The 12,578-nt window shown below is 35.6% G+C and overlaps 2 protein-coding genes across 4 annotated transcripts in view; one reads left to right on the forward strand and one right to left on the reverse strand.

Annotated features, from left to right (window-relative positions):
- Positions 1 to 4,442, forward strand: part of LOC139124785 (ectopic P granules protein 5 homolog) — a 53,826-nt gene extending 49,384 nt beyond the window's left edge. For all 3 annotated transcript variants that reach the window (XM_070690896.1, XM_070690897.1, XM_070690898.1), the window contains one exon: positions 168 to 4,442. In XM_070690896.1, the coding sequence (XP_070546997.1) occupies positions 168 to 528 (361 nt within the window). In that variant the 3' untranslated portion in view covers positions 529 to 4,442. The remainder of the gene's footprint in view (positions 1 to 167) is intronic.
- Positions 4,443 to 6,868: 2,426 nt separating this feature from the next.
- On the reverse strand, positions 6,869 to 12,478 carry LOC139124559 (uncharacterized). Its single transcript, XM_070690692.1, has 5 exons — positions 12,391 to 12,478; positions 10,790 to 10,842; positions 10,095 to 10,246; positions 9,367 to 9,481; positions 6,869 to 8,580 (listed from the first exon to the last, which is right to left on the reverse strand). Exons 2-5 carry the CDS (start codon positions 10,818 to 10,820, stop codon positions 8,444 to 8,446), a joined length of 435 nt encoding a protein of 144 aa, XP_070546793.1. The 5' UTR covers positions 10,821 to 10,842; positions 12,391 to 12,478; the 3' UTR covers positions 6,869 to 8,443.
- Between the last annotated feature and the right edge of the window lie 100 nt (positions 12,479 to 12,578).

Below are 12,578 nucleotides of genomic sequence, written 5' to 3' on the forward strand. Positions count from 1 at the left end.
ACTGTATTCTTTATGATTAAAACGATATGTCATTTCATCCAGCTTGCATAAAAATAATGTTGAAGAATTTTATGGATGAGAAAAAAGTGATCATAAAACAGTCATTCACAGGCTATAGCTTTTGTTGATATCGCTCTTACATTTTTCTTTTCTTGCATATGTTTAAGGATTCGCCTCATCTGCCGGAGTTTGCAAGCATTCTTGCTAGCCCAGACACCTGGCAATTCCTACCTGAGAACCCAGCCACATGCACCTGCGGCTATCAGCAAACACCAGAGGGCGCCCTTACCAAATCAGCCGAATGTCCACCCGACACCCAAAGCACAGCAGGCACTTGCAACTTTGGAATCCCTACGGAACAATAAACACTACATGTCATTGCGTGACAGCGCATATTTAGCCAGTGCATTTGTCACAGACCCTGCCCACTCTCTGAGGGACACGTCAAAATTAATTGCAATGCTTGTTAACAATTTGTTTCCAGAGAAAAATTACTTAGCAATATTACGAAACGACATTTACAGGTGAAAATTTTAACCATTGTATGATTTACACTTATAAGAATTGTTTAAACGCTCCATGTAAATTTTTTGTTATAAAATTGAGTTTTCCAAGTGAGTCGTCATCTATTACAGGCATTTACTGAACCTTTTGACAAGATATATGGTATAATTCTTTTGTCTCCCATCTCAAAGATTTTACCTTGTAAATGATTTGTATTGTTCAGGAGTAAGATCTCTGCATGGTGTCAAAGGTAAAAAGGATTTGCATGATTCAGGGGTGCAATCTCTGCATGGTGTCAAAGGTCAAAATGATTTCCATCATTCAGGGTGCGATCTCTGCATGGTGTCAAAGGTCATTAAGGGCCAGATTCAAAGGGTTAAGGACATGGCGCTGAACAAAAGAAATCATAACCACTGGACAACAGGGTGTCCTGTCCAGATTCTATACATGTTTCCAATACCTCCATACAGTTCTGTGTACATCAGCAAGACTATAAATGCTTTCCAAATTGTTCACATGAAATATAAGTCGTGAACTTCTTGCGTGGAATACTTATCATATCACTGCATACTTGCATGGACATGAATTTTAAGATAATTGTAAAATGTTGGATGTTATTATATTGTATGGGAAGTCTAACTTCATTGTATCCTATTTGAGAAGATAACAAATGCAGAAGACTGACCTTGGTCTTGCCTATTCATATCACTGTTTCTTTAAAAAATTTGCTGCAATGTGGATTGTCAGTAGGATGATGGTGAAATACACCAAACCACTTGTCTGTTAAAAATACGACAAATACACAAATATAACATGTCAAAACACATAGTTGTTAAGGCCAAAAAAAGAAAAAGAAATGTTTCTGGTCAGCGCACGCGTCACTTAAACAACAGCGCGTCACCCTTTTTTTTCTGTTTGTGGCTGGCGGGCGCGGCTGACACCAAACCAAAATGGCTGAAGAGAAAATGAAAATTCTTTGGGGGCATGATAAATGACTGCATGAACAGTATATATGTGACTACATTGATAAAACTATGAAACTGACCCTCCTCCCTCCCTTGAGGGAAAAAAAAAAAAAAAAAAATGCGCGTCGCCGCACCATTTTTTAAAGAAAGACCTGACCAGAAACATTTCTTTTTTTTGGCCTAAGACAAGCATTTTTAAACAAAGTAAGTTTTAGGTTCACCCAAATGAAACTCGTACACGAAAATTGCTACTACTGTATCTTTCATAATGTTTTATTTGGTAACTCTTTTAAGTTTCAGTGTAAAACTCTTCATCAATAAGACCTTTCATTTTATAAATTTTATTTTCTGGCAAAGAGTCATGCACCTCATACAGAATTGACAATTTCTCATTCATTGTGTTATTAATCAACTTGAAAGCCAATATTACATATCTTTTATCTATAGTACATGCAGATCTTTCATTGCATTACACTGGCTTACATAGTGAATTTTAAACACCATGGAAACAATCATTCTCCGTATAGCTTTCTGTGAAGTACCTGCTTTCAAAAGTACATATGTTCATATTCACACATCCAATCTAAAACAGTATAATGACGTTTATGTATGATGCTGTTCGAGACCAAAAATTTACTTTGCAGTTGAAATAAATGCAGAGGTGAGAATGTTCAAATCATTCTATACATCTACCTAAGCGCAAGTGACTCAGACATCATTACTTATATTCAAGTGTTTACAAGCTATGGTCAAACAGTTTTGTGTACATATTCCAATTTTGCTTCAAAATCATTAGTTGCAATTCACATTGCATTTGGTTTTACCTACAAAATCATGAGTGGTGATTCATTCATTCCATTATTCATACATTCATTCATTCATTCATTCACAGGTAGTGACATCATGTTTCACAAATTGCTTTCACCATTAGTGAACAGTTTGCTGTGCCCATTTTGTTAGTTTGTGATGTACACTCAACAGCAGATTAAGTATACTTAAATTTCATGACATGGATACAAACATTTTGTGAGAAAATGACAAATGAGATTTCATGGTTTGCTCTGTGTAATTTGCATGTAACTCTTATCAGATGGTGTACATGCATGTATCAAATGGCTGGACCAATACATGGCAGGCTTGGTCAATTATTTATTTATATACTTAAATGAGAGTGCTCCAAGCAATTTTTAAATAAGGTTACACAAAATAGCATTCTTGATGAACATTGCCAATTTTTCAGAAGGCAAAATTCAAGACGAGGTATCACCACAAACTGACTATGTCATGCATGCCACAGACAAACGACATAATGGTGGCACACTTACTGCAATGTATCATTAATACCGCCTCTCAAATGTTGCCTTTCAGAACATTTGCTAACACTGTCCACATTGTAGAATGCCTGTACATAACCACAACTGACAGCTCATGTTCCATATTCAGCTATAGATGGTTGTGGTGTTGCTGACCTTCATCGTGTGATGCAGTTCATAGATATATTTGTGTTTTGTCTACCTATAATGTGTAAATTCTGGGTGTTCTGCAAGCATTGTGGCTTTATCTGTTAGCGTACTGTTATCCATGCAAACTTCACTTTAAAAATTGCTGATGTGGAATAATTATCTGTACAATTGGCACAACTTGTGAAGTTCGATGCAGTTTTAATCTCCCCTGAAAACATAGTCATCCTTAATTGTATTGTGCATTGTTGCATGCTGTTATGTTCCCAATGTACCAGTTTTAAAGGGGCAGTCCTCAAGCCCTGGTTCTTACGTCAGTGCTTGTTGACATAAACTATATGTGTGATTTAAATCCTTTGTTCCCTTCTGAAAATTGTTTACAGTTAGTCAGATAATGCTGATAACAAATCTGCCCCTTTAAGTGTCATATTCAGAACAGTTTGCAGTCGAAGGCAGGAAACATCTAGCAGATAAAGGGTGTGTAATGAGGTTCCGCTTGCACAGCAAGTAAACTTCTACAATCATGTTAATTTTGTATTTGCGTAACCAACTCCAACCTGTTTTTTATTTGGCAAAGTGAACGAAGATTACTCCATATATATCCATGTATATATTCTTGACAGCTTGTGCTTTCAAAGTTGTTGTTTAATATAGATGTGTAACATTTCCTTCAGACCTGGTTGTTACATACTGACATAAATGTTACACAGATCTTCTTGGATCAGACTTATCATCATTTGATGGTAGATATGGTTCTGTCAATAACCATACAGGGTGTTTTTTATCATTTTTTGGGTGAGCAAATACAGCCACATACAATGATTCTGCCATTGAGAAGTATTTATTTATATGTTTGGTGGTACAGTGTTAACATTAGATATTTTAGCAATTATCCGACAGTTTGCGAACACAAAAAATTCTGCTTCAGGGTAAAAGGAAACTAAAAACCACCTGTGATTAACATCCTATAAGATTCTGTCAAATCTTCATCCATTGTCTTATATTAGAACTAAAGTTACAAAAAGCAACCGTTTGTATGGAGTGTAATCCATTATAAATGGATAAATCCATTATTTTTAGGTATCATCATTTGTCAGTTTTCTATTTCTTGAAGATTCAGTTATATCAGTATCTGCTCACAGACCAATAATTACAAAAAATCATTATTGTGCCTCTAGAAGTATATGCTTCATTTGGTTAAACTCAGTATATGGTAAATATAGGTTTTGTTTTACACATATAAAAAAATGATCAAATGGAGCAAGTTCATGGCAGATTTTAGAAGCTATTGTGAGATTAACTCCACCTAAAACATTGTTTTTCCCCTCAAAAATGTAAATATGCTAATGATTGAATATGAAGGTGTACAAGTGGGTAAATGTCCAAAGAAAACAAAATTAGCATGCATAATTAATGTGCATGTTTGTTAAATAAGTCTTCCTTATTTGATGTGTACATTTCTATGTGAAGTTATGAAATATACATATTTCATTAAACTGCAATATAAATGTCAGATTTGTGTCAGTGTCTTTCACTATTTCACAATGTGTCACTTTTAACTATTATTTTTACATTATTTTCATCATGTCTACAGGGTTTCTAAAGCTGACCCTTAGCATGGCACGTTGATTGCTTGATTTCTTACAAAAATGTATTCATTATTCAAAGTGTGTATAACTTTGCATGGTGGGCAATGCAGCTACGTACACAGATATGTGCTAGTCAAGTTTCAAATAAATCACTCGTGCATTGAAAGAATATTTATCAGTTGACTTATAAATTCATCAACTAATTAATTAATTAAGGATTGATGCATATGTAACTAATAAAATTCATGCCTTTCATTCATTCAACACTCCGTTACTCTATCTAACTTTCAGTACAACACAGGACATCAATGACAAGATAAAGATATATTGCCTTCCCAAAGGATTGTGCTCACGATGACAGTATTGTTAGTGCCATGAGCTGTAAACTCAAAGGACAGATGCAGAGACTTTTCATCATGAACATCTCTATTTCTATATGCTCATACTGCACTGCTTTGCAAATTTTTGGTCAAACATAAAAAAAATACAGACAACATTGTTTTGTAGTGACTGGTGTGATTACAATACAGTTAATTTAGATGGATGTTAAAGTTGGCATGCATTTCTACATGCTACCAGTTCATGACTGCACATTACGTGCAGAGAAAATGTGGACTAAATTCAATTGCGTCCCCTTCCGGGCAATATTCTGATATTGTGAGGGCAAGAGTCTTCTCATGTTACACCACTTTTTAGCTCCCATTTTGTCATTTATCTATGACAATAGGATTTAAGTATCCAAACAGACGAATGTTTATGCATGTATGTATTTATATATAATGACCAAAACTGCTACACTTGTCCCTTCAATATTTTGTGCAGATGCATTTGCAGAGATGCATCGTTGGTTGAAGACTTCCCATTACTCAGGAGATCTTTCGTGTGCAAAAAATGGGCAAATGAGCTTGAAAATGTTAGGGTACTAGGGCGCCAAAACTCAGGAACTGCTGGTCATACCGTTTTTATGTTTATTTTGTAGATATATTAGGTAAATAGTGCCGGTTCATTTTCACAACACACTATTAATTTTATATGTTTTTTTATGTATATCAAGTCACAACTTATCTCTGCATAATTTTCAGGATCAGTGCTTTAACCATTGCTTGTAAGGTCGTCAGATGTTTTCATACATGCCTCTTCAACTAATTATTATAAATTTTATCGGTAACTTTTAGTCATAAAATCTACTTCCAGGGAGTACAAGCATTACATACTTTGGTATGTTACTGACGTTGTCTTACTTATACATATTCAGTATAAATCAAAGTGAAAAAAACCAATGAATATTTTTGTGCATTGTCCTATAAATGGTGCTATCTGAATGAGTTGTAGACACATGATGTTGTGACTTATGACACATTTGATAATTATGATTTAGTATGTTTGGTATATAATTTTGGCAATGTTTTAGGTGAATTTAAGTTTTCCACCTTTAAAAGACGATTCAGAATTTGAGCAATAGCGCTGGAAAAGTAGTGCCGGTCATTTCCCAGCTCTATTCCATTATTTCTACCGCTGGCTGCGCGCACACGAAAGATTTTCGTGCAGAGCGCGCAGCCAGCGGTAGAAATTGGGCAGATATAGGAATTCCCTAGACTTTCCTATTCAAAAAGTCTTACTTCAACTCATCGAAACTTGGCTTGCTCTTAACGAGATTACTGGGGCGCAGGTAACACGAGATCTGACCAGATTCAGCAGCCTGTAGATGGGATGCTTCAGTTCAAGACAAGTAGCTTCACCACTGGGAGTATTGATCCGTACGTTGTAGTGCATTAACTATGTTAGTGAGAGAGCCTGAAGGGGGGCTAACGAAAATAGCCTCCACTATAGTAGAGCAATCACCTGAATGCTTGCTGTATTCACAGTTAGCAAAGTGTGCACAACTATTGAAGTTTCCCAGGAAGCCGTTCGTGGTTCAATTTGCTCTCTCCAAGATTAAATGTACCGCAAGTGGAAGTTCGAGGCAAGACTAATTAACAATACGTTGATTCTGTATAAGTGCACCCATCAAGGCAGGGTGGTCATGTTGTTATACCAGTACCTATACACTCAATCATCATCACACGCACATTAATGCACCGACTTCTTTGGCAGAGACAATATATCGGAAAGTGATGACAGAAATCAAACGGACACGTATGTTTGTGAAGTCGTGTGGCATTTTATGGTAAAGAGGAAGATTGATATCTTTGTTTACTATTTTCTCTTTGCCTTGATTCATCAATCAAGTAAATTTTTGATCAACAATAAATCCGTCTTGTGGAATTTCATACCAAAGGTCGAAGCGAGAATGAACAAAGTGAGACAATCGGTGACAGTCAGCTCTGATCCGGGAGATGAACAGCAGGGATGCACATAATGGTTGTTTTTATTGTTTTGTTCTACTCCCCAAAGCATGTTGAGATACACAGTATTCAGCTTGTCAACTCAGCCTGTACATGTATAAACTGCATTGTTATTGTTGACGTGGATTCTAGTCCGGACTAGAATTCAAATGTAACGATAACAATACATTCCGTGTATAGAACCTGTGTTCAAGCTGATAGTTGATGTTTCAACGTGCTTACCAGAGTGTCACAAGAACTTGAAATCCACGTACAAAAAAAGAGTTGAAGATAATCAAAAGTTACACCTACTGGCCCTTTGCAAGGAGACAATTCAAGAGCCAGCCTTGGAAAGTACAACAACACACCAGATAACAGTCAAATATAACGAATTAAACAAAATATTGAAATGTCTCAATGTTCTACTTCTTGAATCCAACCAAACACGATCGATACAAATACTCTTTGAACTTTCAAAAAATGTACATAATATTCTTACTTACAGTGAAAGAGAACAAGTATATTTTATAGTCTTTTGAAAAACATGGAAAGCCAACATACATTTTCAAGTGACAAAAAATCGAATCCCCCTAGAGTTTACACAGTGATGGCTGCGATTTTGGATTTCAAATATCGGTATTGAGTGCGTAAGAAAAGAGTTGAAGGTTTCAAAGAGGAAAGTTTGAGCAAAAGATAAGTCTTTCACTTTCGAGGTGCATACTACCTTAAGAGGTAATAGGCAAAACTAAACGTAAACAATTATATACCTAGTGTACATAAAATTTTTCTTTCATCTTTTTATAGCTTTTTTTTACTTTTTTCCCAAGAATGGGAGAACAAACAGGTAGGGGAAATAGTAATAACTTTTGATTAAGTTTTAGTTTTCAGTCCTATAAAAACAATGCATCACCTTCATTCAATGCAATAAGATATATTATCACTGACAATTGAATGATTAAGCCTACTTGACAGCAATAGAATTGAATATATTGCTGACATGGGCCGATATTGATAATTCAATTATAGGCATTTCGACGTAATTAAAGGTATAAAAAAGACAATACCGTATTTTAAAAGCTGAACAAAAATTTCAAAATATCCAAAGTTTCTGCTGGTGGAGTTGTAATTAAAAGAGCGATTAAAATGTTATGAAAACTCACTCATATTAAAACTGATTAAAATCAGATGTAGAGATGGTGACGTTTACATATTGCTTATTCTTTGCTGTTTCTCGTTACCTGATAGACGACCATCAGCGAACGAGAACAAAAAACAACAGGCAAAGTTGGAAACGTCGCCATTTCTGCTTCTGATTTTGATAAGGTAGTGTAGCAACATAGCTAAATACAACATGCAATATTCGTATTGATATTTGCCCCCCCCCCCCCCCATTCGCATCTACTTATGATGCAATGTTAACAGCGTTTACAAGGAAGCATACAAACAGTCTGAAAATTTCGACTTCCTGCAGCGCAGTGCAGTGCACTTTCATTATTTTTGCGTGGTTTTCCTTGGATACAGATCAAAGTAAATGCCTACTTTTCAAAGTATTGAATAACCTTCTTCAATGGAACAAGACGATTACATCTCATTTTCCATGACTACATCCCTGATTGCACACTGACAATTAACAATACCAGAGGAAGGATGAACGTCAACACGTTATATGTTATGTCAGCAACACCGGAATCCGTATTACACAGGTCACCGTCACAGCATGAAGTGCAAATTTCATTGTCTGTAAAACATCAAAAAATATACAACAGTTTGAAATGGAATCGAACTTCCTGTTTAGTTATATGCAAAGCACAACAGTAAACAACATATTGTGAAACAATCAGGTAATTTTGTTTTTGTGTCTGTTTGTAATTTCTGTTAGTTGTTATAATAATAATAATAACAACAACAATGCAAAAAACAATTTTAATAATAGTAATTATAATATTATTGTTATTGTTGTTGTTGTCGTTGTTATTATCATTATTATTATCATCATCATCATTTGTTGTTGTTGTTGTTGTTGTTGTTGTTGTTGTTGTTGTTGTTGTTGTTGTTGTTGTTGTTGTTGTTGTTGTTGTTGTTTAACCATGGATGTACCTTTAGACTGCATGACACAACCCTGGTAAAAGAAAGCGCATTCAAATACTGGAGCTAGGCACACAAATATATCGCACAGAAAACACCAATGCTCGATCACCGAGGAAAGAAAATAATAAGCGTTTTCTCTCCTATCTATTAGCCTTCGTCGGCATCGATAACTACTTCCTCCTGTGACGCGGATTGCTACGTAATTAGTACCCCTATAGCCCGAACACACTATTCTCTTTGCTTTCACCATCTTCGTAACACGAAGTAAGTTTTGAGATCATTCCGCTTTGACATGTTTTGACTGTCAAAGGCACATTTATACCTTTTATTTACTTTCTTGAGTTCATCGTTAGTCATCATACTGTGTAACGTTATAGAGGGCGTTATCATTACGTCACGATATTTTGTGTCGCTGTCATTTTTTCCTTGGTCTTACCTTCAGTGTATGGAACAGCACCACGTAAGCAACCATGGTAACAGTCGATGCGACCCACACAACTCCTGGTGACGCCATACCAGATTCTTGATTGAGTTACGTACAGTGACGACACCTGTAACGAAGAAAGAAGAGTGTATTTTACAAAAAAATATCTACATCAACAGAAAAAACACACTTTTAAGGTAGGATGCGCCAAGGGGACTGGTATTTGGACTCTCAAATATGTGGGGGGCTTTTAGCGTAAAGCCGTCTTAATTCTTCGAAAATGGAAAATTTCATTTACCCCAAAACGGCGGCCATTTTGAATTGCAGATAACGGTAAATGTCGGGTAATTTTTTTTGTACCAAACTTTGCACGATGACCCCTGATTGTGTTTTGTTGTTTCTTTTATTTGGCAAGTGAATGGTTGAAGGTTTCACTGAGCGAAGTTTGAGCAAAACTTCAATTCTTTCAGTTTTGAGTAGCGTACTTCCTTAAGTTGAAGCAATACTGGTTTTAGACCGAAGTGATATGGCATGTTTGAATGTAACACACGTACCCCCATAGATGAAAAAATAATTCCAGTTACAAAATCTTCTCACATTTTACTTAGTTTTGGTTGATGTTATCTAGTCATGTCAATATGCTTCCTGATCATTGTAACGGAGTTGTCTTACCACAAATAGTCGTCCTTGCAATGTTTAAATGAACCAAATGTTAGCAATATTGCATTATGAAAAATTACCATGCATATTTCATCATCGCCGCAGCTGGATTCATATGATGGGTTCTTGAACTTGCTATAACAGTTGAAGTCACCAGTTTCTGTGTAGTTGCTGACATCACACTCATAACATTTGCTGGATAACGCCATGACGTCACAAAAACCAGACATTACTAGTGTCACGAGAGAGAGAACGCATATTTTTTAAACATAGTGGGCTTAAATTATCGATAACCAAGAAATGTCTCAAAGCCATTACTATAGTGACACTACGGTCGACGAATCAGTTATTTACCTATCTCGCCACTGTTTTCACCTCATTTCCAATATATGTTGCCAAAGAAATGACATTATTTCAACTTTGCAATTATTATCATTTTACATAATGTGAGAAGGTTTGCATATACCAAAACGATTGGAATAAAGGAAGTTGACAGACAGACAGTCAGACAGACAGACAGACTGACTGACTGACTGACTGAATGAATGACTTGCCGACTGACAAAGAAGGCAAAAGCGAGACGGGCATTTAGGAATATATATATGTACATATGCTCCGTGTCTGCAAAAACGTGTTTCTCGAAAATATATATTCGTTTGAATCACTAGAATTAAAATAACTATCTCACAGAGGTAATATTTACATATGATTAAATGTGATTAAATTTTCAAAACATTTTCTTGGCTAAGAATACTCACTTTCAGCACAGACTTACCTGTTAGTACAATAAGGCTAAAACCGATCATCTTCGTTGAATTATTGTTGATCCTGATATTCAAAAGGAATTTCAAATGTCAGATCCATTTATATATAAATAAAATCTCAATATTTAGAAAAATTACTTCTAACGGATATTCTTGGGAACATTTTTGAAATGCTCTGGGATTATAGAATGCACAACGCAATTTCGACGACGACGACAACGACGACGACGATGATGATGATGATGATGAACAAGGTATTTTACTATTATTTTTCGTAGTCAAGGATACAACTTACATCAAATATAAAGATGCTTGAATTAAACATCACTTGCATTGTCTGGGTCAATGTAATGAACAACATTTGCAATTTACACAATAAACATTGGCGGAAATTCGAGCATATATGAGCCTAGAAACAAAAGTGTTTGATTTGAACCCTTCCCCAAGGAAACGCTAGTCTCCTTCATAATCCAGAATAAATATCAGGGTCACGTTTTACTTAAAATTTGATAAACAGGGTACCTGTAATTTATCAATATTTGGAATAAAAATGGCAGCTTGACCCTGGTTAAGCCTATTGGGAAATAATAGATCAAAAAGAGCTTCAAAACTTCATATTTGCTTATATAACATTTCTCGTCTTTTTGAAATGAAATTCAAACCCTTATTATGGTTCGGTGGCGTCTTATGCTAAGTGGCGTCTTATGCTAAGTGTGAAGTGGCTAGGTGTAGATGACTTCTGAATAAATTGGAGTAACAGTTCTTTGGAGGGAATGAAATTGTAAATAATTCCACCGAAACCTCCAACCCCCATTTATGAACAAACTAGAAGAAAATGCCTCTTTTTTCTTTTCGTGTTGGACACGAACATGATGTACAATGGAAGTTTGAGAATCTCTAAAATGTCGTTCCAGAAAATTTAATGTGCTGTGAAATGTAAGGTGAACTGTATTGTCAGTACATTTCATGTAAACACTTCAAATATATTTGCAAACAAAGCAGTGTTTGACCTGTTAAAATCAATCTACACCATTCGCATTTTTTGGTGAGGGAAGAAAGATGTTAAAGATTCGTCAGCAAAGCGTTAAATAAAAAGCAATGTTTAGCACAAATCATCGCCCAAACTAAATTAGAATTTCCTCTAAACAGAAAAGGTCGCAACTTACTTTCAGTCACCACTCTTACTATTATCTACTCACCACTCTTACTGTTAACTACTAACAGATCTCTATGTTTGTCCAAACCTGTCACATGTTAACGATAAATGGCGAACCCAAAATAATGACAACTATATGTACATTACAAATAAGTATCCGGTCTCCCTTCTTAAATCTGTGTTACTTTAATGTGTATCTGAGCGTATATATGTTTAAGCCTCTTTAAATCCCTTGCAGCTGTGTGTACGGTTACGTTCAAATTGCAAATAATCGCCCAATTGTTAATCCACCGGTTTTTGAGTTGAAGACATATATAGCTAAATGGTTTTGGACAATGATTTCTCTGTCGAGCAAATATAAGCAGTTAGTTTTGAGCATGAATCCAAAAGGAAACTAACTGATAACGTGTTTTTTCAATTTTGTGTGCACAAAAAACATCACATACAATTACTTACCTTGCTAATTGATAGAAACGGAATTCTCTAAAATGTGAACCAAGTTTGACGCCAATTGTGTGGCGTAATGAACGTTCGTTTGGCTTTCAACAAGTTTCTGTAAGTAGCTATGTTTGTCTACGCATGCTCACTGGCCCGAATTGCATTTATATCAATAAACCCGACAAGCTGAGCTATCATATATGTCT

This window comes from Ptychodera flava (genome assembly GCF_041260155.1).
Source record: "Ptychodera flava strain L36383 chromosome 23 unlocalized genomic scaffold, AS_Pfla_20210202 Scaffold_24__1_contigs__length_23054250_pilon, whole genome shotgun sequence".
NCBI lineage: Eukaryota > Metazoa > Hemichordata > Enteropneusta > Ptychoderidae > Ptychodera > Ptychodera flava.

What these genes read in the sequence shown, in the direction of transcription:
- LOC139124559 (XM_070690692.1), bottom strand. Translation starts at nt 10,820, where the DNA reads ATGATCGGTTTTAGCCTTATTGTACTAACAG. An exon ending in TAGCCTTATTGTACTAACAG is followed by an intron (nt 10,247 to 10,789) that starts GTAAGTCTGTGC and finishes TCGTGACACTAG; the next exon opens with TAATGTCTGGTTTTTGTGAC. An exon ending in GCGATGATGAAATATGCATG is followed by an intron (nt 9,482 to 10,094) that starts GTAATTTTTCAT and finishes TCTTCGTTACAG; the next exon opens with GTGTCGTCACTGTACGTAAC.